General features: G+C 38.6%; 1 protein-coding gene across 1 annotated transcript; it reads left to right on the top strand.

Moving 5' to 3' along the window:
* The first annotated feature begins 450 nt into the window (after window positions 1–450).
* Window positions 451–1,077, top strand: LOC145039573 (uncharacterized). The gene has a single exon (XM_078987608.1). The coding sequence runs from the start codon at window positions 451–453 to the stop codon at window positions 1,075–1,077; it is 627 nt and encodes a 208-aa protein (XP_078843734.1).
* The last annotated feature ends 23,561 nt before the right edge of the window (window positions 1,078–24,638 follow it).

Below are 24,638 nucleotides of genomic sequence, written 5' to 3'. Positions count from 1 at the left end.
AATCCTTATTTGGACCTTACAATTGGTATCAGAGCAGTAACCGGTGTCAAGCTTCATTCAATCGAGATTTGGGGTGCTTAATCTGATATTCTTATTGCTTGAACATTGGTTTTGGTGTTCTAGTGTTTAAAGGATCGGAATATATTGCAAAAACATGTGTTTGAGAGCTTTCTGGGAGTTTATTGCCGACTGTAAACACTGTTTACAGTTCTAAACTCAAGATCTTCATCAACCGTAAAATGTGAATCTTCAAAAGCCGCAAACAAGGCTTCAAGAACTTTAAGATCTATAAACTCATAAACCGTAAACTCATAAATCGTAAATTAATCAACCATAAACCCAGTTTATGGTCGTAAACTCATCAACCATAAACACCTTTGAGATTTTAAATTGCTTTAATTTCAAATGGATTCTCAAAGCCAAAGTCATTTTCATGAACTTGATACTATCATGGGCACTACTACGCGTATTCCAAGATTCATGTCTGCAGATGGTTTTTCCGAGTGGAAGTATAGAATTGAAAAATACATTATGATGAAAGATTTCAAAGTCTGGAGAAGAATTCTTAGAGGTCCTGTTAGAATCACTATGACAGTTGGAGGCCAAGTGATTGACAAGACTGTTGAAAACTACACTGATGAGGAGTTTGAGAAAATTGAGGAGCAGGAAAGGGCTTTAGCCACTTTAACCATGGCATTATCTCCCGATATTGCTCAAGGTTTTCGTGAGTACACCTCAGCTAAAGATCTATGGGAATCCATAATTGAAGTTTATGAGGGCAATGCAGATATAAAGGAGAGTCGGCAGGACATGTTGAGACAAAAGTTTAATATGTTCAACTACATCCCAGGAGAGACTCTTGAGGCTCAGCTGCAGCGGTTCACAACTCTCACAACTGACATGAACATATCTGAGATTTTCTTAACCAAGTCAGAAATCAACAAGAAGCTTCTGAATGCTCTTCCTAGATCATGGGATATGAATGTTGCTGTGATTAAGAAAACCAAGGATTTAAATCGCCTCACTCTTGCTGAAATTATGGCGATCATCAAAGCTTGTGACATTGATGACAAATAGAGAGAGATTAATCATGTGCATCCATACTCTACTGCAAATCTTGGAATCTCATCCAACAATGATTTCTCATCAATCATGTCCTCCTCAGGTCAAGCCTTTGCAACTCAATAACCTCAGATTCAGACCTTCGCTGCTGCATCATCCATCCCTCACCATCAAACTCAGCAATATGGCACTCCATAAGTTGTCCCTGCTCCAAATGTGCAAGTTGTAGCCTCTTTGTCACACCCTCAAACCAGAATGGCGGAAACATTCGGGGGTGGACGACTTCACGTAGTATCATAACAGTTGAATATTGTAAAGAAAGTAAACACAACCATCATATATATAACAAAAACTTACATTGTTGCGTAATACATGTTTCAAAAGAATATTACAAATATGATGATTTAAAATGTTTTGATCAAAGACGCCTTAGCGTTCCTTCTCCAAAAGCTAATGGTTACCTGTATTACTGATTCCCTGAGAAATACAAGTAGTTTCGAAAAGGTGTCAACAATAAAGTTGGTGAGTTGATAAGTGTTTTTGCACTGAAAGTTGTATGTCTTTTAGTAAAAATAGGTGAATGTGGTTTTCAGAAAATCCAATATTTTCTACATATAGTTTGAAAAAGGTCCCAAAAATTGGAGGACATTACTCCCTTTCATGCTCAAATGATGAAGGTAAATTTATACTCGAAATAATGTATATACTGAATGCATTCAAGAGTCTCGTAAATCAAACTTATTTTATACTTCCGCGTGAGTTTTATAACCATGCTATTGACACAGACTGCCTGTAACAACATTCTTCAGGCACTGTAGTGTTATGACGTTTATCACCCCAGACCTGTCGGTCTAACTGTAGGTAACAGTTTAGGTGCGGGATTGTCAATCCCATATAGATCTATACACAAGTATCACGCTCTCCCTCCAAGAGATTATGGTTTATAATACAGGACTTGAAATGCATACTTGAGAGTACGTCGAAGTTGAATATCTCACAATACTTAGTATAAATAGATTTACGAAAAAGAAAGTCTATATTTCATGTAGATGAAAGTATTTCATTTTCACAATGTTTATGTAAGAATATAATGAATAACCCACAAACTATACCCATTATAGTTTTTCCGAAAGTGTGTTCCATTTGGTGATAGTAACTCTATGATATACTAACATTTCATGCAAAGTAAAATTTTGATATCGAAGTATTTTAAAAATATAGATGTTGTATTTAAAAACGATATGTTTTCTCATATTGCACTTGTATCCCCCCCATAAAATATGAAAAAGACGTGAAAAAATAGGGGTATGAACTCACCTGGAAAGTGTGATGATTCGAAGAAAACGAGATTTTTCTCGGGTGGCACTTCGACCGGAAAGTGGCGAGGTTCTCGGGAATCTCGGGACTTAGGACCTTCGTCGGGGCTGGGGTATGAAACCGGGGTGTCGGGTTCGTCTCGGGATGCTAAACGGGAAGTAAAAGTGAGAGAGAAGAGAGAAATGGGCAAAGCAAGTCGGAAGTTTCGCATCCTATTTATAGGTGAGGACCACTGCCCTCGTACGCTGGGCATACACCGAAGTACACGAGGCATACCTCGTACGCTGGGCGTACCCTCGTACGCGGGGCGTACCCTCGTACGCGGGGCGTACTCGTGCGTCATGGCTTACTGCATCATCGACTGCTGGTCTGTTGAGTCCGTTTGTGTTGCGTCTTGGGCCTTAAGTTTTGTATCCGGATTGGGCCTGTCCATCCGTGATTATCTAGATTAGGTCAGTGATTATCTAGATTAGCTAATTGGGTTTTAATATAAATATGCATGCATGTATGCATGATAAGTTGTTGATTTTCACGTTTAATTTTGTAACCCTAAACACCTCTACAGTCGTAGTTCTTTATCGAGCTCAGGTGTTAAAGCATTATTCATTCGATATATTCAGCTCTATTCTTGTGTTCTTTATTATGTCCTTATTTATTAACTTGCATAGAATCATACGATCCTAATAGAACTTTTTTCTAACAATTGGTATCAGAGCAGGAGATTGTGTGATCAATACACATTCCTTCTGTATTCAGAATACTTTAGGGTTTCCGCTTTTATCGTATAAATAGAAGTCGTCTTCCTCATATCGATGGTAACTCTGTTTATGATAAAACCCTAATCTCAAGTTTATAGGTTTGACTCTAGTAGCTCACCATGTCTCATGAAGATTCGCAAACTAACCCCATCAACATCTCAAACAACATTGGATCAACAACCAGAATACCCATACTCTACAGTCAAGACTATAAAGTATGGGCACATCACTTCGAAGACTACGTAGTTGGTTCTGAAGACAATGGCTATCTCATCTGTGAAGCTATCATGCTCGGGCCATTTGTTCACTCAGGAACGAACACTACTGTCAAGTCCCAAAAGGAGCACAACAAGCTGGTGGCGGACGTAGACAAGATGCCACATGACAAGAAAGACAAATTGCTTTGTAATGTAAAGGCTATGAGGATGATCAGATTCTCCTTGCAATCTGACACCTTTCGGTTGGTTGGTTCATGCACAACAGCTAAAGAAATCTGGGATATATTGAAAGAGCTCTATTCGACCGATGAAGATTTGGAACACTCCACACAAACCTTGCTGCTATCTGAATTTGGAGCTTTCGAACAAAAACTAGAGGAAAAACTCATACAGACTTTCGATCGGTTCAATCATCTCCTGAGTAAGAAGATTAAGCATGGAATAGAGAGGAAATTGATCGAGCAGAAAGTAACTCTTATGAATGGGCTGAGACGAGAATGGATGGCCGTTGTATCAACTGTGAAAGCACATGAACAATTCAAATCCTACTCTCTAGCGAAGTTGGTTGGAATACTCAAGTCCCATGAAAGCGTGGTAACCAAAGAAGCGAAAGTAGTTTCTCGTATGGGATCTCTGGCTCTTGTCTCAAAAGGAAAAAGTATCCCAGAAGATGAGGAAGAGACTGATATGTCTGAGTGTGATTTTACAAGCGAGGAATATGCTTTGATGATACCCAATCTGAAGATGTTTGCAAGAAGAAAATTTCCTGTCAACAAGAACCGAAACTGGCAGGGAAGTTACAGCTCTGAGAAGGTTAAAGATGAAGCGAAGAACTCCTCTCAAAAGGATGATGAAAATAAGGAGATCAGGCTTGCAAGAGACTCTGGATACGACTGCAATTACTGTCATGGCAAGAACCATTTTGCCAAAGATTGCATGTTAAGGAAAATGGCTGAGAAGAGAGAGGGTGAAGATGATGAGGCGTACTATATGCATAAGTTAGAAGAAATCAAGAAGAAGAAGGCGACTAACAGCTCAATGAATGCCTTGATTGTATAGGAGAATGCTGGGGAAGATGAGTTCGGTGGCATAGAAGTGTGGTCAACTGACTCTGAAGATGAAGAGGTTAGAAGGCCCACTCATGGAAAGGCTTATGTGGCAAATGAAGAAGGTTCGTCTGGAAAGTGTTTAATTGTCACTGCTGGTCCATCAACCAAAAGTGCAAATAAGGAACTGAACCTGACCGAGAACAAGTATTTTGCAGCCAAGCCAATGAGTGAGAAGATCAACGACTGCGATCGGCTGATCAAAAAGGTGCAATCTATTCTTGAATCTCTTAAAATTCCAAAAATAGATTATGAAGAACAATTAACTGAATTAAACTTTAAATTTTCTAACCTAAGTAGTAGCCTCATGCAAACTCGCCTAGCGAATTCTAACCTAACTGACCAACTCAGCAGGGTGTCTTCAAAAAGTGAGGAAAGAAGAATGTTGATTGAGCTGAAGGAAGCGGAGTTAATTAGAGCTAGGGACGAAAGTATTTTCTTGCAAGGAGACAGATTAAAGTTTTTAAAACAAAGAAATGTTTTATGTTTAATTGCTAAGCGTTTATATAGTAATATAGCTCAATGGCATTTAAGTTGTGAGATAGGAAAGAAAATTCATAAGATGATTTTTCCATTTCTTGAATTTAAGGAAGATGAGGTAATAGCAGAATGTGAATCAAAAGTATCATCCGAAGAGACGCCCATGTCATACAAAATTGGTCTAGACAAAATAGAAACCTTCATTGATTCAAAGGAACACAAATGTATGTTAAAAGACATTTTAGATGAAAATGATAAGTTGAGAATTATGTCGGACACAATTCACTCATTTGACCAATCTAATGCCAAAATAGCTTCTGAAAATAAAATAAACTTCGAAAATACGTCTGAATTTGATGAAGAAAGTGAGATGAGTGAGATATATGTCGATGATGTAGTTGATTGCTCTGAGTTTATGAAGAGCGAAATTGAGAATGAGAAACCATTAATCTTATAAAATTCCGTGGAATTTGCTCGTCTAGCAACGGATGAGGAAAAGAATCTCAAAGAAAAAGCTGTGGTTTTTTAAAAGGTTTAAGCTGTGCTGAATCAGGTATATGCAGCTAAAGGAGTTACTCCTAGACAAACAGCAGAACTAACAGTCTTGGTGGAAAAAGACAATGCAGAAGGGTGCGAAGATTTCTTCTAGTCTGGTCCCATAGATAATGCAGACGAAACAGTAGGCTTATCTGAGCAGACATCTTGGAGAGTTAAAGGAAGATACGTAGCTGAACCCTTAAATAAACCTTCAAGTTCTGACAAACCAAGCACGAGTGGAACCAAAGATATTCCTATAGAACCGAAAGCTCGAGTCAAAACAACCAAAACTCAAAAAGACAAGCAAAAGGCAAGCTTCAACATGCACAAATCATAGAAGGAACTGGCTGAGCAAAAACACTTAAGAAATCAAAGATATGCAAAGAATCTAAATGAGTGAAAGAGTTACTGGAATTCACAAAATTTCAACTATGTTCCTCCCAAGAAAATCTCAAAGGACAAAGGAAAGGAAATATTAAAAGAAAATTTCAGCCCAAGTTCTTACTATTCCAAGTCTAAGAACCGAAAGTCATGTTTCGGTCCGCATACTGGTTTCGGTCCTAAGTCAAGTTTCGGTCCTCCTACTAGTTCTAAACCTAGTTTCGGTCCTCAGTCAAATGTCTGTTACAACAAACCTCATAGCAAAGCAAATTTCAAAACAAATAGAAAGCTAACTTCTGATACTAGGATCCATAACAAGCAATCATCAGCTAATCCTAGGTGTCACACGCCATCAAACAAACTAACCAACAAATTCAAATTTAAACAAGATAAAAACAAAATTAAGGTATATACAATTAAAAGAAAAGATCAAACCACTCTTATTAAACGAACTTATTTGGTTGATATTTCTGCTGTAATTCCTTTTTCTGTGAAAGACTCACCAGGACCCAAGAAACTTTGGGTTCCTAAATCTGCTTAAATTTGCAGGTAATAAGTGACGAGCAGTTCGATGATGAATGATAAATAGATAGTGGCTGCTCGTGTCACATGACAGGAAGGAAGGAAGAGCTGAGGGAGGTTCGGTCCCTGAAAGATGGTGGGTGTATAAAGTATGGAAACAATTCCTATGGAACAATCAAGGGATATGGCATGATAACCAATGGAGACTTCTCAATTAGGAAAGTGGCGTATGTAGAAGGATTGGAACATAACCTCATTAGCGTGTCGCAATTAGTTGTGGGCACAGGTTTAAAGCTATCATTTGATGATGAGGGGTCTGAGATAATTGAAAAACAATCCAAGAAGGTTCTGCTGAAATCTGAACATAAGGGAGAAATGTACCCTCTGAATCTAAACCCAATTCGAGGTACACCAGCTATTTGTCTGTTGTCAAAGGTGAATACCGATGAAAGCTGGTTATGGCATCGATGCCTATCGCATCTGAACTTCAAAGACATCAACAAATTGGTTCTTGGTGACCACGTTCGAGGCCTCCCTCTTCTCAAGTTCGATAAGGAGCATCTATGTGCTGCTTGTGAGATGGGCAAACAGAGCAGAAAGAGCCACCCTACACGCATAAATATGAAGATATTTGAAGCACTTGAACTATTGCACATTGACTTGTGTGGACCTTTGGCTATCGAGAGTATTGGTGGTAGTAAGTACATTCTTGTCATTGTAGATGATTTTTCACGCTTCACCTGGGTTTTCTTTCTTAAGCAGAAATCAGATGCAACCCCTAAGTTGAAGACACTTATCAAACAAGTGGAAGTGCAGCTGAGGAAGACGGTGAGGAACATCAAAAGTGACAATGGTCTGGAATTCAAGAACAAGGATTTTGAGGACTTTCTGACTGATATGGTGATAACTCAAAACTTTTTGGCCCCTTATACACCACAACAGAATGGGATTGTTGAAAGACGAAACCGTTCTCTATGTGAAGCAGCCAGAACAATGCTTAGTTTCGCCTCACTACCATTATACTTCTGGGCTGATGCAATTGCCACTGCTTGCTACACTCAGAATCAATCCTTTCTCAACAAAATACTCTCAATCACTCCGTATGAGATCTTAAATAATCGGAAACCTAATGTCAAAATTTTCCACATATTTGGTTCAAGGTGCTTTATTTTCAACTCTAAAGAGAACCGAAATAAGTTTGACGTTAAATCCGATGAGGGAATATTTATGTTGGGTCAATATTATGGTTTATACTTTGCTTTTCTAGGAAATTGTATTTTTATGTAATATCTTATGTGTTTACAGTCAAGTTTATGGCTAAGGGGGTGTTTACGACCGTAAATAGGATTACGGCCATAACCCCTATTTACGGCCCATGTCCACCGGCCCATGTTCTCATGTATATATAGGGGTGAGGGGTGTGAGGAAGATTGATGAACACCAAGGAGCTTAATTGTGTGCATTTGAAGGTGTTCTAGAGAGAGAAACTAGAGAGAGAAGCGTTGTGTGAGTGAATCTTTGTATGCGGATCTTAATTCTAATCAATTCATACAGAGATTCATATTATTCTTCTTCTCCTTCTCTTCTATTTGATTTGACATCATCCGTTTGATTGGGATTCCGCACCATCAAACGGATCTGATTGATACACAGGCAAATTAGGGACTTACAATTGGTATCAGAGCTTGGTTGTATCAATGATTTTTTTTTCAGATCTGGAGCTTATTTGATCTTATTTTGAAGAGATTTTTGCGTTTTTGATAGATCTCGAAAAAATAAGGGGGGTTTCTTCTTCACGTTTTTCCTAAAAACGAGTTTTTGATCGAGTTTTGGAGCAAAAAGGGTAAAAAAACGCTTTTTTTTTTTTTGTCAAAAACAGCGATTTCTGGAGAGTTTACGGTCTTTGAAGGGTTTACTAGCCGGAGTTCACGGCCGGAAACGTGTTCAAGGCCGGAGTAGGTTTATGGCGGTGGCTCGGCAGAAAGGCTCGGCTTGGATCGCAGTTAGAGAACGGCTTGGCTCAACGCACTTCATAAAAAAATAGGAACGACTTTGCGTCTTGCAAGGATCAAACCTGCGACCTCTGGATCAACAACCCAAGCGCCTAACCATCTCGGCTAGCCAATCCCTTGTACATGCACTCCAAAATTTAATTCTTAAACACTCTTTGTCGCATCCAAACTTTCGCAATTTTGTCAAATTCAGCCCAAAAAAATCAATTTATTTTATTTTTAAGCTCCATTTTCAACAAAAAATTTTAAATTTTAATTTTTGAGTTTTATTTTTGACTTTTTATTTAAAATTTTGAATTTGATTTTTAAAGTTTGACCTTTCACTTTAAACTTTGACTTTTTCGTTTGACTTTTAAATTTTCAAATTTATTTTTCGGTTTGACTTTTAAGTTTGACTTTTCAAGTTTGACTTTTGAGTTTGATTTTTTTAAATTTGACTGACTTTTGAAGTTTTTAGTCAAAGGGCATTTTTAATTTTGACTTCTAGTTGTGCTTTTAATAGTTTTTGAAGTTTACGAGGGAATTGAAAACATGAAAGAGAGTCATCAGGAGATGTTAAGACAAAACTTCAACATGTTCAATTTTATCCCTGGAGAAACTCTCGAAACTCAGTTGCTGCGATTTACCACAATCTCTACTGAGATGAATATAGCTGGGATCGTCTTGACCAAATCTGAGATAAACAAAAAGCTGTTGAATGCACTTCCGAAATTATGGGATATGGACGTGGCTGACATCAAAAAGACAAAAGATCTCAATCGTCTTAGTCTGGCTGATATAATTGAAGAACTTAATGCTTTGAATTGTCGAAAAACAATGAGTTCCACAAACCTCCCGGTCAATGAAGTTTCATGTTCTCAATCATGTGAAATTTCATGTACGCTATCTAGTGAAGATACGATTAAATTTCTTCGGGAACAAATTGATTTGCTAAAAAGGGAAGTCGAGGACCTAAAATACAAAGGATATCAACTTAGGAAACGACAGAAACCCTTGAAGGCTGAATTAGAAGCAAAAACCAAGGACTTTAGGAAACTTCAGGAAGAGTATAGCAACAAGTGTGAAAATTATGATTATATTAAGAGACAACTTGCTGCTGTAACTGAAGAACTTGACGCTTTAAAAATTAAGTGTGGAAAAACAGATGTCAGTTTCAAAAATTATGATGCGTCAAGTCAGACAGTCGAGTCCTTATATGAAACCCAATTAAAATTCAAAGAAAATCAAAACAAGGGTCTAGGGTATGATAGTGTACCTCCTCCTTATAATCATAACTACACATCCATCCCTATGACACAGGACGAAACTGATAGGGAGCCACATCTTCGATATGGCAAACGAGCTGGATTTGTGTCAGGAGGAGTTATTAATATTGAAGATACTAATGTTGCTACTTCTTGTGCAGGCAAAGTAGCAGAAGATGAGAACAAGGAGAGCACTACTAAACAAACCAACATCTCCTTGAACTCTGAATCTGTTGCTTCGAACTCAACTGCTTCTGATCAAACTGCCGTTGAGAAATACAGGCCACCAATTCCAGTGAAACAGAGTGCATGTTGCAAGTGTGCATGTGGGAACAACAAAAGACAAGGCAAGGATACGCCACCAGGGGCAGGAAGAAACAACTTCATAGTGAAGAAAAAGACATGTTTTCGCTGTGGAACACCTGGACACATTGCCCAAAATTGTCCAAATCGCGCATATGTTCCCTACTATGCACAAGGATGCCAGAACGCGCCAAGAGGGAGATACTTCAAAAGAAACCCCTCGAGATCACGATCAGACATTGATGACTGGAATGCCAAGATGGCCAAGAATTCAACTCCCAAGGACAAGAATCAAACCTCAAAGGACAAGAATCAAAATCCCAAGGGCAAGAAGGGAATGTCGGCTAAGAAGCCAAATCCAAGAGATGCTCCCGTGAAGCCAAAATCAAAGTCATCTGATCGAGCAAGTACTGAGCCACCCATCGGATCGAGCAAGAAATGTGTTAAACCCGAATATAGATGGGTACCAAAGGTAAAAACTCCCAAATCTTCTAATGACTCTAATATTTCATCGTCTTGTGTTTGTGATAAACAGGATATGTCATGGGAGAGAGTACCCTACAAGGATGAAAAAGGTCGACCCAGTTTCAATATGGGTTGGGTTCCAAAGACCAATTAGTCCCGCTTTGTGTCGGAGCAACTATGGAGGCATATCATCAGACTTCGGTTTGTTGGTAGTGGCTGTTCCAGGCACATGATAGGAGACATCTCTTAACTGTACAACACTCAGAACATTATTTGAGAGTATGTGTCCTTTGCAGGAAAGGAAGAAAGGAAGAGATCACAAATAGGGTTTGTGCTTAATGACATGAAGAATTTTCGGATCTGTTCTGAGATTATGCGTGCTGTTCTCAGACCTTCTGGATGCAAATTCAATCGGTGACTTACGGTTTGAGTTTTCTTCTCTATACTCCTGAGTTTTTCTTAAGCTGATTCGCTTTAAAGACAATTTTTTGTTTTTGGATAGTTCTCTCCTATGCACAAATTTAGGGGGAGAAATAAAAACAAAACAAAAAATAGAAAACTTTTAAAAATCCAAAAACATTAGAAAATAAAAAAATCAAAAATATGTTGGTTATGAAATGTGCTTGAGGGAGATGTTTTGGGAAGTGATATTATCAAGTGATAACAGGCAACCTGAGTCTGCGTAATGTACCCAAAGTTGAAGGTTCTATGCTCTGGTTTGATGTGTCGGTAGGCATGAAAGATTCTAAATGGAATTGACTAGGCAGAGTTGAACTTAGGAAATTTATAGACTTGACAAAGTTTGACCTAGTTAGATTCGTTCAGCCTGACAATACGACACTCGGATAGGTTGAGCAGGGAGATATATATGGGAATCCACTCGTCACATTAAATGAACCCGTACTTGGAACCGTGGTTTAACTTTTCCTCGATATGCGAATTATGTCCTTAATTCCGGTTGGATGGGGTGATAGGGGAATTCCGATAAATTAGGTCTGTAGAAGATTATTTTCTTTCTTTCTGTCTGCTAGTCATATGTTGCCTCCTCTGCGTGATCGAGAGATCTGACCTGGACTGTAACATATGCAACTCAATCTCTCTGCATCTTCTATCTATGCAATTCTTTCTATCTGTTAGTCATATACTGTCTCCTTTGCATGACTCAAAATCCGACCTGGTACACAGTACATGCACCATTCTCTTCTCAATCCCTCTGAAACTTCAGTTAGTCATATGTTTCATCCTTTGCATGATTGGAAGAGATCCGACCTGGATGTACAACATATGCATTCTAAATCTATCTTCTCTCTAAATAATTGTATGCTCACCCGGTGTAAGGAGTATTCTGGAAGTCCTTGATGGCTGGAGCATATCAGGAAGCGGGAAACACGTTCTAGTACAATTAAAATTTGAACATACATAGATTGTATGTCGATCTCGCTGCTCAATTTAGGTGGACAACAATATCTTTGGTTGTCGTCAGCTGAATGGTCCTTAAGGAATATTATCTAGGAACTTAGGATCACTTTGTCTTACAATTATTAGTATGTCCTAAAATGTCACAATTTTTCGTGTTTAAGTGGATCACAATACCGACGATCGACCAGACAAAGATGTGAATGTGAAAGGTACCGACAAATGGATAAAGATTGTCTAAAAACTTTGATCCCAAATCATTCTTAAAGTTAGATATCATTCTATTTTTGGTAAGTTTGTTCATAGTGTTCTTCTAATTTAAATAAAAGGGAAGAATTAAAAATAAAAACAAAACAAAAATCAAAAAAAATTCAAAATAAAAAATTGGTGTCATTTCTGTTTTATTTCTTGTTCAGAAAAATCAAAAAATACAAAAATATTTTTGTTTATGTGCTAAGTTTTCTTTTAATTTTGTTTTGTCTTAAAAAGTGATTTCAGGTATAGATAAGACTCATGGAGTTTGTGTTGAAGATTTCTGAGCCAAAGCCTCGTCCGTGAGCATCGAAGAATTTGCATTCGAAGGAGCAAGAAATGAAGCTTAATCTTTCAACATTCAATCCTTCAACCCCAGAAGAAAGGTCAAGCTGACTTGAAGAATATGTGACGGATTGCATTGAAGCCTCCTCAATCAGTCTGCTGCTATCTTAAACCTACTGAAGTGATCTAGAAGATTTTTTCTCTCTGATGTTCTCTCTATAGATTCTCAAGCTGAAAGCGCTATCTTTCAAGAATCAGTACATCAAGCCTCCTCACCCAATGTGCGTTTAATGCCAAATATTGAAGAAAAGGCCAACTGCTCAAATGAAGTCATTCATTAAAGATTCATCAAGTACATCTTGAAGTTGTTAAAAATTTGAAGATAAATGCTGAAGCCAAGCTCCCATTGAAGATTGACAAGAAGAGCCAGCTACTTTTTAGGGGGAGCTTGTTGGGTCATTTAAGAAAAGAAAAGAAAGCTATAAACCAAGGAGGAGATTGTTGGGTCAATATTATGGTTTATACTTTGCTTTTCTAGGAAATTGTATTTTTATGTAATATCTTATGCATTTACGGTCAAGTTTATGGCCAAGGGGGTGTTTACGGCCATAAACAGGATTACGGCCGTAAACCCTGTTTACGGCCCATGTCCACCGGCCCATATTCTCATGTATATATAGGGGTGAGGGGTGTGAGGAAGATTGATGAACACCAAGGAGCTTAAGTGTGTGCATTTGAAGGTGTTCTAGAGAGAGAAACTAGAGAGAGAAGCTTTGTGTGTGTGAATCTTTGTATCTGGATCTTAATTCTAATCAATTCATACAGAGATTAATATTATTCTTCTTCTCATTCTCTTCTATTTGATCTGACCTCATCCGTTTGATTGGGATTCCGCACCATCAAACGGATCTGATTGATACACTGGCAAATTGTTTGAGATTCATATTATTCTTCTTCTCCTTCTCTTCTATTTGATCTGACATCATTCGTTTGATTGGGATTCCGCACCATCAAACGGATCTGATTGATACACAGGCAAATTAGGGACTTACAATTTCTGGGTTATTCTCTGTCATGAAAAGCATACAGAGTGTTGAATAAACGCTCCAAAAGAATTGATGAGACTTATTATGTCACCTTTGATGACAATTATATGAACAAGGTTCGGAGGACTGAAGGTGACCTAGGTGACATATTCCCAGAATCTGGACAAGTCTCGGTTCCAATATCCAACTTTTTCGAGGAATACATTCGACTGTTTGATGAACCAGCGAAAGCGATTCATTCAGAGGCGCAAGCAGCAGATAACACAATCGATAATCTCAAAAAGGTCATTGACGAAGCTGCTAAAGAGATGGAAAGTGAACCTAAAGGTGCTACGTCATCAACTGTCTCTCCAAACAAAGATTCAAAGTTCAAGTGGGAAAGCTCCACAGCACCAAAGACAATTGAAGTCTTTGTTGAGGGGGAGAATCCTAATCCCTCCCCAACACTTAAAGGTCTAAATGAAGGGGAAAGTACTGATCCAAAACCAACAAGTAGTAGTTCAATCGAGGGGGAAACCAACTTCCACAAGAACAACAGACTCTGATGCTGACAGAGATTACACTTCGCCAGTCGAGGGGGAGACAGAGAAAGAGAATGGAACTGACAAAGGCGAAGATGATCAATCAGAATTTGAAGAAGAGGTCGAAGCTGAATTGAATCCAGAATATGATCCAAACTATCCTCCGTTAGTAAAATGGACAAAAGACCATTCCAAGGTGCAAATCATTGGTGAGACTTCTGAAAAAATTCTTACTCGTTCTCAACTGAAAGCGAAACAAACTACATTATTCTCTAAAGTTGAATTTTGTATTTTTAACTCGTTTATTTCGAAAATTGAGCTGAAAACTGTAAATGCTGCACTTGATCATTCTGATTGGGTTCAGGCAATGCAGGATGAGCTCCATGAGTTCGAACGCAACCAAGTTAGGAGGTTGATTCCTACACCGAAATATGCTTCTGTAGTTTGCTTGAAATGGGTATTTAGAAATAAATTGGACAAAGAAGGAAACTTCATTCTCAACAAGGCTCGGTTGGTGGTGAAAGGATATTGCCAAGAGGAAGGGATAAATTATGAGGAAACCTTCGCTCCAGTAGCTAGGTTGGAATTAGTTAGAATCTTCTTGGCATATGTTGCTCATAAAAACTTTGAAGTTTTCCAAATGGATGTCAAATGCACTTTCTTGAATGGAGAATTAGAAGAAACAGTCTATGTTGAGCAACCGCCGGGTTTTGTGAATGAAAAATACCTTGATCATTGCTATGTGCTAGATAAAGCTGTCTATGGATTAAAGCAAACACCGAGGGCCTAGTATGAAACACTAACTTGCTTTTTGAAAAGGTCAAAAGTTAAGCAAGGTTCGGTTGACCCAACCTTTTTTCATAAGAAGGATGGCGAACATCTGATGATTGTTCTGATTTATGTTGATGATATCATCTTCGGCTCCACGAATCTTAGCTTAACAGCTGAATTCAAGAAGTTGATGGAGACTAAATTTGAAATGAGCACAATGGCTCAAATTAATTTTTTCCTTGGTTTAAATGTTAGACAGGGACCAGAAGGTATATTCATCAACCAGGAGGCCTATACAAAGAACTTACTGACGAAATTCGGAATGCAGGGTGGTTCAAAAGTGAATGTTCCTATGGCATTTGGCACTAAGTTAATTCCATCTCTAGAAAAACCTGTTGTGGACATAACACTATATCGTCAAATGATAAGGTCCCTTATGTATCTAACAGCTAGTAGACCAGACATTATGTTTTCTATTTGTTATTGTGCCAGGTTTCAAGCCAATCCAAGAGAACCTCACACGGTGGCAGTAAAGAATATTTTTCGTTATCTGAAGCGAACCTCATCTCTCGGTCTCTGGTATCCTGCAAGATCTGGATTCTTCATTCAAGCCTTTTCTGATGCTAATCTAGGAAGATGTGGACTGGACAGAAAGAGCACTACAGGTGGATGCCAATTTCTTGATGGGAAACTTGTTAGCTGGCAGTCCAAGAAACAAACTTGTGTTTCACTATCCACAGCTGAAGCTGAGTATATAGCTGCAGCATCTTGCATTTCTCAAGTGGTATGGATTCAAAGTAACTAAGCGACTATGGGCTAAGTATGAAGAAGATCCCTCTCTATTGCGACTTCGAAAGTGCAACTGGGATTTGTCACAATCCAGTGCAACATTAAAAAACCAAGCACATTGCATATAGATATCATTTCATCAAGGATCATGTAGAAGATGGGAATATGGAAGTACACTTTGTTCGATCTGCTGATCAACTGGCTGATATCTTTACTAAAGCCTTACCTGAAGCCACCTTTAAAATTTTTTTACAAGGCTTAGGCATGATGGAAGGAGATTCGGTACCGAATCCTCAAATCTCTCGCTAAAAATTAGACAAGATTTTCGGGAACCGAAATGAACCGAACACTCGGTCTATTTCGGCTCTGGAATTTTAGGGAACCGAAATGAACTGACCGCTCGGTCTGTCTCAGCTCCATAATTTTCGGGAACCGAAATGAACCGAAAGCTCGGTCTATTTCGGCTCTAGAATTTTAAGGAACCGAAATGAACCGAACGCTCGGTCTATTTTGCTTCACTCATCTAAGATTAGGTTTCGGTTGTATATCCTATACATTCTTTTCTTTCGTTTTTAATTCGATTTAAATCCAAAAATATTTTATCTTTCTGTTTTTTATTCTTTTTCAGAAAATTTCAAAAATGCAACAATATTTTATCTTTCTGTTTTTATTCTTTTTCAGAAAATTTCAAAAATCCAAAAATATTTTATCTTTCTGTTTTTATTCTTTTTTAGAAAATTCCAAAAATTCAAAAATATTTTTTGTTTGTTTCGTTTGTTTGTTTGGTTTGTGTGGTGTGTTTCTTTGTTCTTCTTAGGTGATAAAAGTACCAGTACAACAGAATGTGGATCTAAGGCAGGTATATTTCATTCCAATAAGAACTAGTTAAGGGTCCCTAGAAGTATGCTGCTGCATGTTGACCTAAGTCTCTACGACATTGAGCAAGCCTTAATGATTCGATTTATACCTATCGTTTCTTCCCAATCATGCTGATCACATCTACTCGGTCTAGAGCTACCTTACTCTTCTCATATGAGGTAAGAGTTTTTCTGCTTTGTCACGTCTATCTAGCAGAAGGTACTTTCAGTTCTATAGCTAGCTCCCTTATATTCTCCATCCACTTTTGGTTCACCAATGTAACCCTTGAGACTCTCGGTCCTTACCACTGAGGTTTATGGTTACACAACATCTGTGTTTGTGATCTTAGATACATATACCATGTGCTGAGTGAAACCCAATATCCAACACCAATAATGAATTGATGGTGAATTAATTATTCAAGAACTTACTGGTTACCTAATGAAATCTCTTTTTATTTTTGCATGGTCTTTTCTGAAGTTGTCTAACACCAAGGCTTTTCTTCCCCAAAAGACCCAATTTATTTTGTTTTTGAGATTTCTATTACTTTATTTGTCACTCAAACTTATATCCCACCTACTTGTTCAACAGACCACATCGGTCTCACAAGTACTTCTTCCAACGTTCGATCTTATGTTAAGACTCGAAGTTCGGTTGAAGATAAGCTACCCTAAGCCTTATAATTAAAATAAGCCTTTCAATGTTTATTAACAAATAGTTGATCGTATTTTTTAGGAAACCACGCAAGCACTTCAAGTCTCTCTTGACCTTGAAGGAAGTGATTCTTGCCTGGAATCCCTTGCTTTCTGTCTTATGATGAGACAGCACTGACATCCCATACACATTTGCTTTATTTCTTTATCTTTGTCACACTAATGCATGAAAATTTCAATTTTCCCACATTCTGGTTACTGATTGGTTTGAATTTTGTTTTCTCTATTGGAACCAAACAAGGGGTTGTCCTGGAATTTCAAACGTTGATTGAAGATTATCTTTAGGCGTGTGAATTTGAATGGTCTCTATACCCATGCGTGCTGACAAATACCTGGGAGTAACCACACTGTCACATCGCGCTTTTTTAGGCGACGTTTCAGAGATCACGTCAATATCATCATGATTTTTCTTTCTCCTGGCAATGCTATATAAAGAGTTTCTCGTTTTATTTATCTGTTACTAGCAACAAATTCTCTCAAACTTACAAGATAAGTACACATTATTCATCTTCCTTCTTCGATCAACAATGGCGACTTCTTCATCCGTTCATGATCAGACCGCTTCGTCCACATTGCTTTCAATCAAACCCAATAAAAATATGATCATCGAATTTAATCCGTTTTTGTATGATGCATATATGTTGCAAGTAGTAGAATGTTTGAAGTACTCACCGCTAGTGTTAGCCCTAACACTGGTTGAAGCTGTCCCAATGTCGCTCTTATCTCAAGTTTATTCCACTGCAACATATAACAAAAACAAAGAACGCATCTACTTTGTCATCCACGATAAGAAGGCATCTCTTTCGAAGGTGAAGTTTTGTTCGATTTTGAATCTTGCTGTTGATTCCTCAATTATATCGTCGGATTTTATTACGACGACTCAACTATTCTCGATGCTTTATGAGATGGGGTATACCGATGTGCTAACCACCGTTACCAAAGTCAAGAAGTCATGTTTACTGTCTCAATGGAATGGATTGCTCACTCTACTCATTAAGGGTCTAGCAGAACGAGGTGGTGGTTCAGACGGTACCAGCAAGGGTTTCCTTACCCTTCTTTATGGAATTTACAACGGGATCAATCTTGATTATGGGTCAATAATCTGGTCTCAGGTGGTGCAGAGCCTCAACACATCAATGAGGCATTCTGAAGTATCTTGTGGAAGATTTTGGACTCTCATTACGAGGAAAGCGATCCATTCTTTGGAGATTCCAGTTATGAAGGATGCTCTGCTTGCCTCTATCGCTACCTTCCACACGAAGAAGATTATTCTTTCAGATCCACTTAAGTTTCCTCACAATGGATCAATTCCTGAGTCCATGTATAGGGGTGTTACAGACCGAAGCAATGTTATGGCTGAATATCGAAAACTTCCTCCCATTGGACCGAGAGTTCTTTCTCCAGAACAGCAGGCTACCCTGGATGCGTTGGACAAGCCTAACAACCGAGGGAATAGGATCTCCAAGAAAGAACCCACTGAGTAAGGAAAGTCTAAGTCCTCCAAGTCCACGAAACGCAAGACTGGTGAAGGGGATTCTTCTCAGCAAAAGAAAAAGAAGATAAAGAAGATGGAACGAAGGTCTAAGAGTCCCACTCCTCCATGCTCAGAACATGACAATGACAATGAAGAAGAGGAAAGTCATCATGACTCCCCAAGAGGGAACACTCCTCCCCCATTCACCTACTACAACCGAATCTCCTAATCACAACAGAGTTCCAGCACCACCTCAATCACCGAAACAGACCATACCTTTCTTTGTTCCTATTATTACTCCACCAGTCACATCTCAAGAAACAACTTTACCACCACCACCTCCCATTACTTCCATTCCTATTTCCACAACTCCTTTATCATCTCCAATCCTTACAGAATCCATAACCACTACCATTCCTAACCCCACAGTGAATGTCAACGTATCTGATACAGGGGCAACCCTTGGTGGAGAAAATGATGAATATGACTTTACTTATTTCAGTCTATATCGGCTTCCGACTGATGATGATATTGATGCTCCTATCACAACTCAACATTTACAGGAAATTCATGAGAAGCTCGATCACTTACTTGACGACAGTAAAGCTTACAGTGGTGTTGTTCTTAAAGCCTTCCTCGAGACTGCCATCGATCAATACACAAAGGCCATTGAAAAATCTACTCAGGCAGTTGATGTGTCTACATCTTATTGTAAAAAGGCAACAACAGAGGTTACTGAGGTTGTTCACACAACTCAGATCTTCCTTGACTCTTTGAAAGCTCATGCTGACACCAATACAGCGAAAGTACAATCCTCTGTGGACTCCTTTTCTAAGTCCCTTTAAGAAGAAAGCACTAAGTTCGATGCTGTATGCTCATCGCTCCAAACCGAGACCACTTCTTTTTTAAGATCAGTGGATTCTCGTTTTGACTCTCTTCATGCTAACCTGGCAACTGAAAGTGCCTTGAAGGAGGATCTGGCCAAACACAAAGCCACTATTGAAGTCCAGAAGGTGCAGCTAGCCCAAGCTGAGAAAGAAATTTCTTTGTTGAAGGTCCAACGGGCTGTGTATAAGAGCTGTGCGGGTGAGGTGAAGGACTTGTTGACCAATTTTCTTGGTGCTCATGATCCTATTTTAACTCTTACAATCTGTAATCATCTCACATCCAAACTCCTTCCTGCCCTTGCAATGCTGCATGAAATGAAGGGTGTGTCGCAGGGGTTCGTACCTCCAAAACAAGGGGGAAAAAGTAGTGCTCGTGTTGTTCAACCGAGAATAATTGTGAAAGCAAAAGATGCTCTACCAAGTGTCACAACCAAACTGAAGGATAATGTAGCTTCAGGTTCTGGTTCACAAGCAAAGCCAAAGGAGACCGTTGATGAAAGTGAAAGTGAGGAAGAAGAAACCATTGTTGATGCTATCAAACGAAAGAAAAGAGACAGAGAGCTGGATGGAAATTTGAAAGTAGCAAAGGAAGCAGAGGAGAAGGAAAGGAGAAACAAAGAAGAAGAAGATGCCCTGAACTGCAAGAAGGCTTTGTTTCCCTTGTGAACGAAAGAGACTCTTATCAATCAGGCGATTGAGTTTTGTTCTGTCTATTGGTTGGAACCAGTTGCTTCGTTTGATTGTGATAACTCCAAGGACTCATAGTTCGACATGCCAATTACAAGGAAGGCTTTCACTTTCCATTGTTTTGATTCAACTGCTGAGGTTCCTTTTCCTCACCCGGAGGTTGATCGTGAGCTGATAGACTTTTACTTAGAGTATGGACAACCACAGTACTTGACTTGGAGCGCACAAAAGATCATCATTGTCAAGGTACTCAAACCTTTGCCTGCAGGGAGATTTATCAACATCAATTTCAAGATCAATCACGATTTAGCAAACACGGTGTCTACTATCTCTCATGCAGACCTTCCCAATCTCAATCCCCATGATTGGATTCTGTTGTACAACATTCTGCTCACTAATCCTGTGGAATATGAGCCTATTTTAGAACATCTGAAGAGAATGTTGGCCTCTTACATCCATGAAGTTACTACTATGGATCAGGAGATAGCAAAGGTGATGAACAAGAAGTCAATTGTGAAGACTACACCAAAGCCAGGGGATGTGAACAAGATGAAAATAGGACAGAAAAATTCAACGAATCTTACTGTGATGTTCACGAAAGGCGAAGCTCACAAGTTTTTGTTTGCTCTGGTAGATAAACATCTGTTTTCTACTGACTGCTTAGAGCACATTATCAACTTGATACATTGGTGCAAGTAGAACTCGGAAGCTGACAAGAAAAATTTCACTGATATGCTGCGTTGGTACATTACTTTTCGGTACCATCTTTTGGCTATCATCCCGAGGATATTCAAGACTGTGAAGAAGTCTTCGGTTGTTAAACAAAGTTGAGGTTTCAGCTCCAAAGACGCAAAGGGGGAGATTGTTGAGTCCGTTTGTGTTGTGTCATGGGCCTTAAGTTTTGTATCCGGATTGGGCCTGTCCATCCGTGATTATCTAGATTAGGTCAGTGATTATCTAGATTAGCTAATAGGGTTTTACTATACATATCCATGCATGTAGGCATGATAAGTTGTTGATTTTCACGTTTAATTTTGTAACCCTAAACACCTCTACAGTCGAAGTTCTTTATCGAGCTCTTCTGAGGTGTTAAAGCATTAATCATTCGACATATTCAACTCTATTTTTGTGTTCTTTATTACGTCCTTATTTATTAACTTGCATAGAATCATATGATCCTAATAGAAATTTGTTCTAACATGGTCTTCGGACGAGAAGGGCGTAGAGGCATTGAGGCGACATGGTCGATCCGAGGCCCTCCATTCAGTACGTTGGGCGTACTCCTTCAGATAAGCCTTAAAATGCGTGCCAAAAACTTCTAAAATGTGTAACTTTCGCATACGAGCTCCGTCTTCGACGTTCTTTATATCCACGCGAAGGTGAGAAAATACTCTACAACTTTCTTTTAGACTCCATTTGCTAATTTTGACTTTATTTTTAATTATATTTTAATTAATAGGCCGGGATACGATAATTTCGTTAAAAATCCATAAATTCTTTATCTGACGTCCGTTTTCGTTTGTCCTTTTACCATTGAACTACTATTGTAGAGACCTTCAACTCTCGTTTAGGTTGTGTCGGCTAAAAATCGCTCGATCTTTATTTCGAGTTTTTAGATGTCTATCGTTGTTACGATACTTAAAAAATTCGTAACTTCTTCATACGAAGTCCGTTTTGGGCGTTCTTTTTATGCACGTTCACGGTTTAACGTAATATACAACTTTCGTTTAGATACCTAAGTTTAAAAAGCATTTTATTGAAATTTCACTTTTTACGATTAGCAATGTTTTACCCGGTGTGTCGTAGATTTTCGATAGGTCACAACTCCTACATTATAACTCGGATTTGAGTGTTCTTTATGTTTTTGGAAACCTTGGCATGACATCTAACACTTTATGCATCCCAATTAAGATTTTAGAACATTTCATTTTTGAAGCTAATTTCGTTGATTCCAAATAGTTCGTTATTTTTGACTTTTTGAATGTTACATTGATTTGAGGAAAATATTGGGTTAACACACTTTTCCTCAAACTCTAAAGACTCTGATGAAAATCTAGCTCTAGCTACTGGGCTAGTTAATTGCTACAATGCTTTTGTAGTTGGAGATCTTCCACCTCAGCCGTCATTTGCTGATTTGGATCAGATTCATCCTGAAGACGTAGAAGAGATGGAGATTACATGGCAGATTGCTATAGCCATTTTCAGGGCCAAGCAGTTTGCTAAGAAGACAGGGAAGAGCAACTAGGGCATGAATGCTAATAAGAAGGTGGGATTTAACAAGGGCATGCTGAGATGTTTCAACTGCCACGAGCCGGGTCATTTTGCTCGTGAATGCCCTAAGCCAGATCGTAGGATCAACAGCAACAGGCAAATGGTAGCAGTGGGAAAAAACCGTGCAGGTGCTATAGTTAATGGTGAGACTGCTATGGTCGCTCAATCCTTTGACTGGTAGGACTAGATTCAGGCTTTGAATATCTCAGGGCTAGAAAATGCTCACCTAGTTTAGATTGATGATGCTACCTTGAAGAATGATGATGTTGATCCAGAAGCAGAAATGATGGAGCTGCAGTTTGCCCGAATGGTGTCTAATTCATCCGAGCTCAAGAAAAACGAGGTAATCCTACCATCGTGTTCTCATGCATGTAAAGAATATGTTAAAGTTCTTCGTGATGAAATCCAATTATTACGTAGAGAAGTAGAGGACCTTAGATATGAGGGCTACCAACTTAGGAAAGGACAAAAACCACTTAAGGCCTAGTTAGAAAATAAAATAAAGGATTTCAGAAGGATTCAAATAGAATACAGTGGAAAATGTGAATTGTATGATTATGTTAAAATACAAAATGATGAGTTCATTACTAAGCTTGATACATTAAAAAAGGAGTTTGATTCTGCAAACTTTGCTCTTCAAAAATTTGATGGATCAAGCGAGGTAGTTAACACCATGATTGATCGGTGCATGCAATTTAAACGAAATCAGTTTAAGGGTTTAGGATATGATAGTGTACCTCCTCCTTATAATCATAGATATCTATATCAACCCCTATCCAAGGAGGAGATTGCCAACGAACCATTTATGGTTTATGGCAACCCATCTGGTTTTGTTTCAGGCGGATTTATTAACGTTGAAAGAACTAAGATTTCTACTTCCCCTGCAGATCTACCCTTAGACCAGGCAAAGCATGGAGTTGGAAGACATGTTTCTGATTCTGTTTCTAATTCTGAAATTTCTATTTCAAATGAAAACGTTTATTTTTCTGATGTTAAGACTGATAATGTTTCGTGTGATGCTTCCACATCTGATTCTGTTGCATTTAATTTCTTTGACATGTTTGATGAACTGTTTGGTAATTCTGATGCTTGTGATACTCATGAAACACCATCAATTCCACAAGTCACAACAACTGAGACACCCTCACTTATCTCTCAATCCATCCCTCATGCATGTTCTTATGAGAAAAGTGAGAGTGTTTGTCAAGAACATAAATCTGAAAAATGCACTACAAGTTCAAATAATAAACAAATTTGTTTTAATTGTGGTGTTGGTGGTCATATAGCTAGGAATTGTCAAAATAGGATCTTTGTAAACTACTTGTCACCAAGAGGAGAGAACAAATCTCGAGGAAGGTCTTTAATTAGAAAATCCTCAAGAACTCATTCTCAAAATGATGATTGGAAAGATGATCAAAGCAGAAAAAGGGCTAATTTTCAAAAGAATAAAAAGGTTTTTACTAACAAAGCTCAAAATAGTTTTCCAAAATCGAATAAGGCTCCACCAAGATCGGCTTCAACAAAAATCAATTCTGGATCTTCCACCACTTCTGGTAGAAAATCCAGAGGCTCAGTGCAAACTCCTAAGAAACATATTTCAAAACCACCTGAGGATGTTGTAAAACCCAAATATCAATGGAAGCCCAAATCACTTTCTAATCCATCATTAACATCTTCTGAAGTGATTAAGAATGAGGATACCAATTTGAAAATATTGAAGGATAGATCAGAGAAAATGAAAAGGACACCCAGGACAGTGATGAACTGGGTTCCTAAATCTAAATGATTTCACTCATTTTGTAGGGATAGTTGCAGAGGAATGTCGTTCATCCTTGGTACGTCGACAACGGTTGCTCCTGGCATATATATGCCAGGAGACATCTCCCAACTGAGCGAAATTCAATCTTTTAATGGGGGTTATGTTTCCTTCGCGGGCGGAGATGGTGGCAAGATCACACAGAGAGGAACCGTTACAAATGGAGTGCTAAGCTTTGAGAATGTCAACTTCGCTCCCGAGTTAAAGCATAGCTTGTTGATTGTTTCTCAAATCTGCGACAAAGGCTACTCTACCCATTTTACCGATAAAGAATGTATGATTCTCAAGCCAAGCATTGTCATCCCGGAAGAGTGGATTCTAGTCAAATCTAAACAGGATGGGAATGCTTACATTATTGATATGAATAGTAACCTACCTGAACAAGTCACTTGCCTATTCTCAAAAGTCTCCAAACAAAATGCAATGCTGTGGCACCGAAGGCTCGGT

Source organism: Lactuca saligna, chromosome 4 (assembly GCF_052625555.1).
Source record: "Lactuca saligna cultivar CGN05327 chromosome 4, ASM5262555v1, whole genome shotgun sequence".
Taxonomy (NCBI): domain Eukaryota; kingdom Viridiplantae; phylum Streptophyta; class Magnoliopsida; order Asterales; family Asteraceae; genus Lactuca; species Lactuca saligna.
Note: the sequence above shows the minus strand (reverse complement) of the source record. Positions and strands in the feature narration are given on the sequence as shown.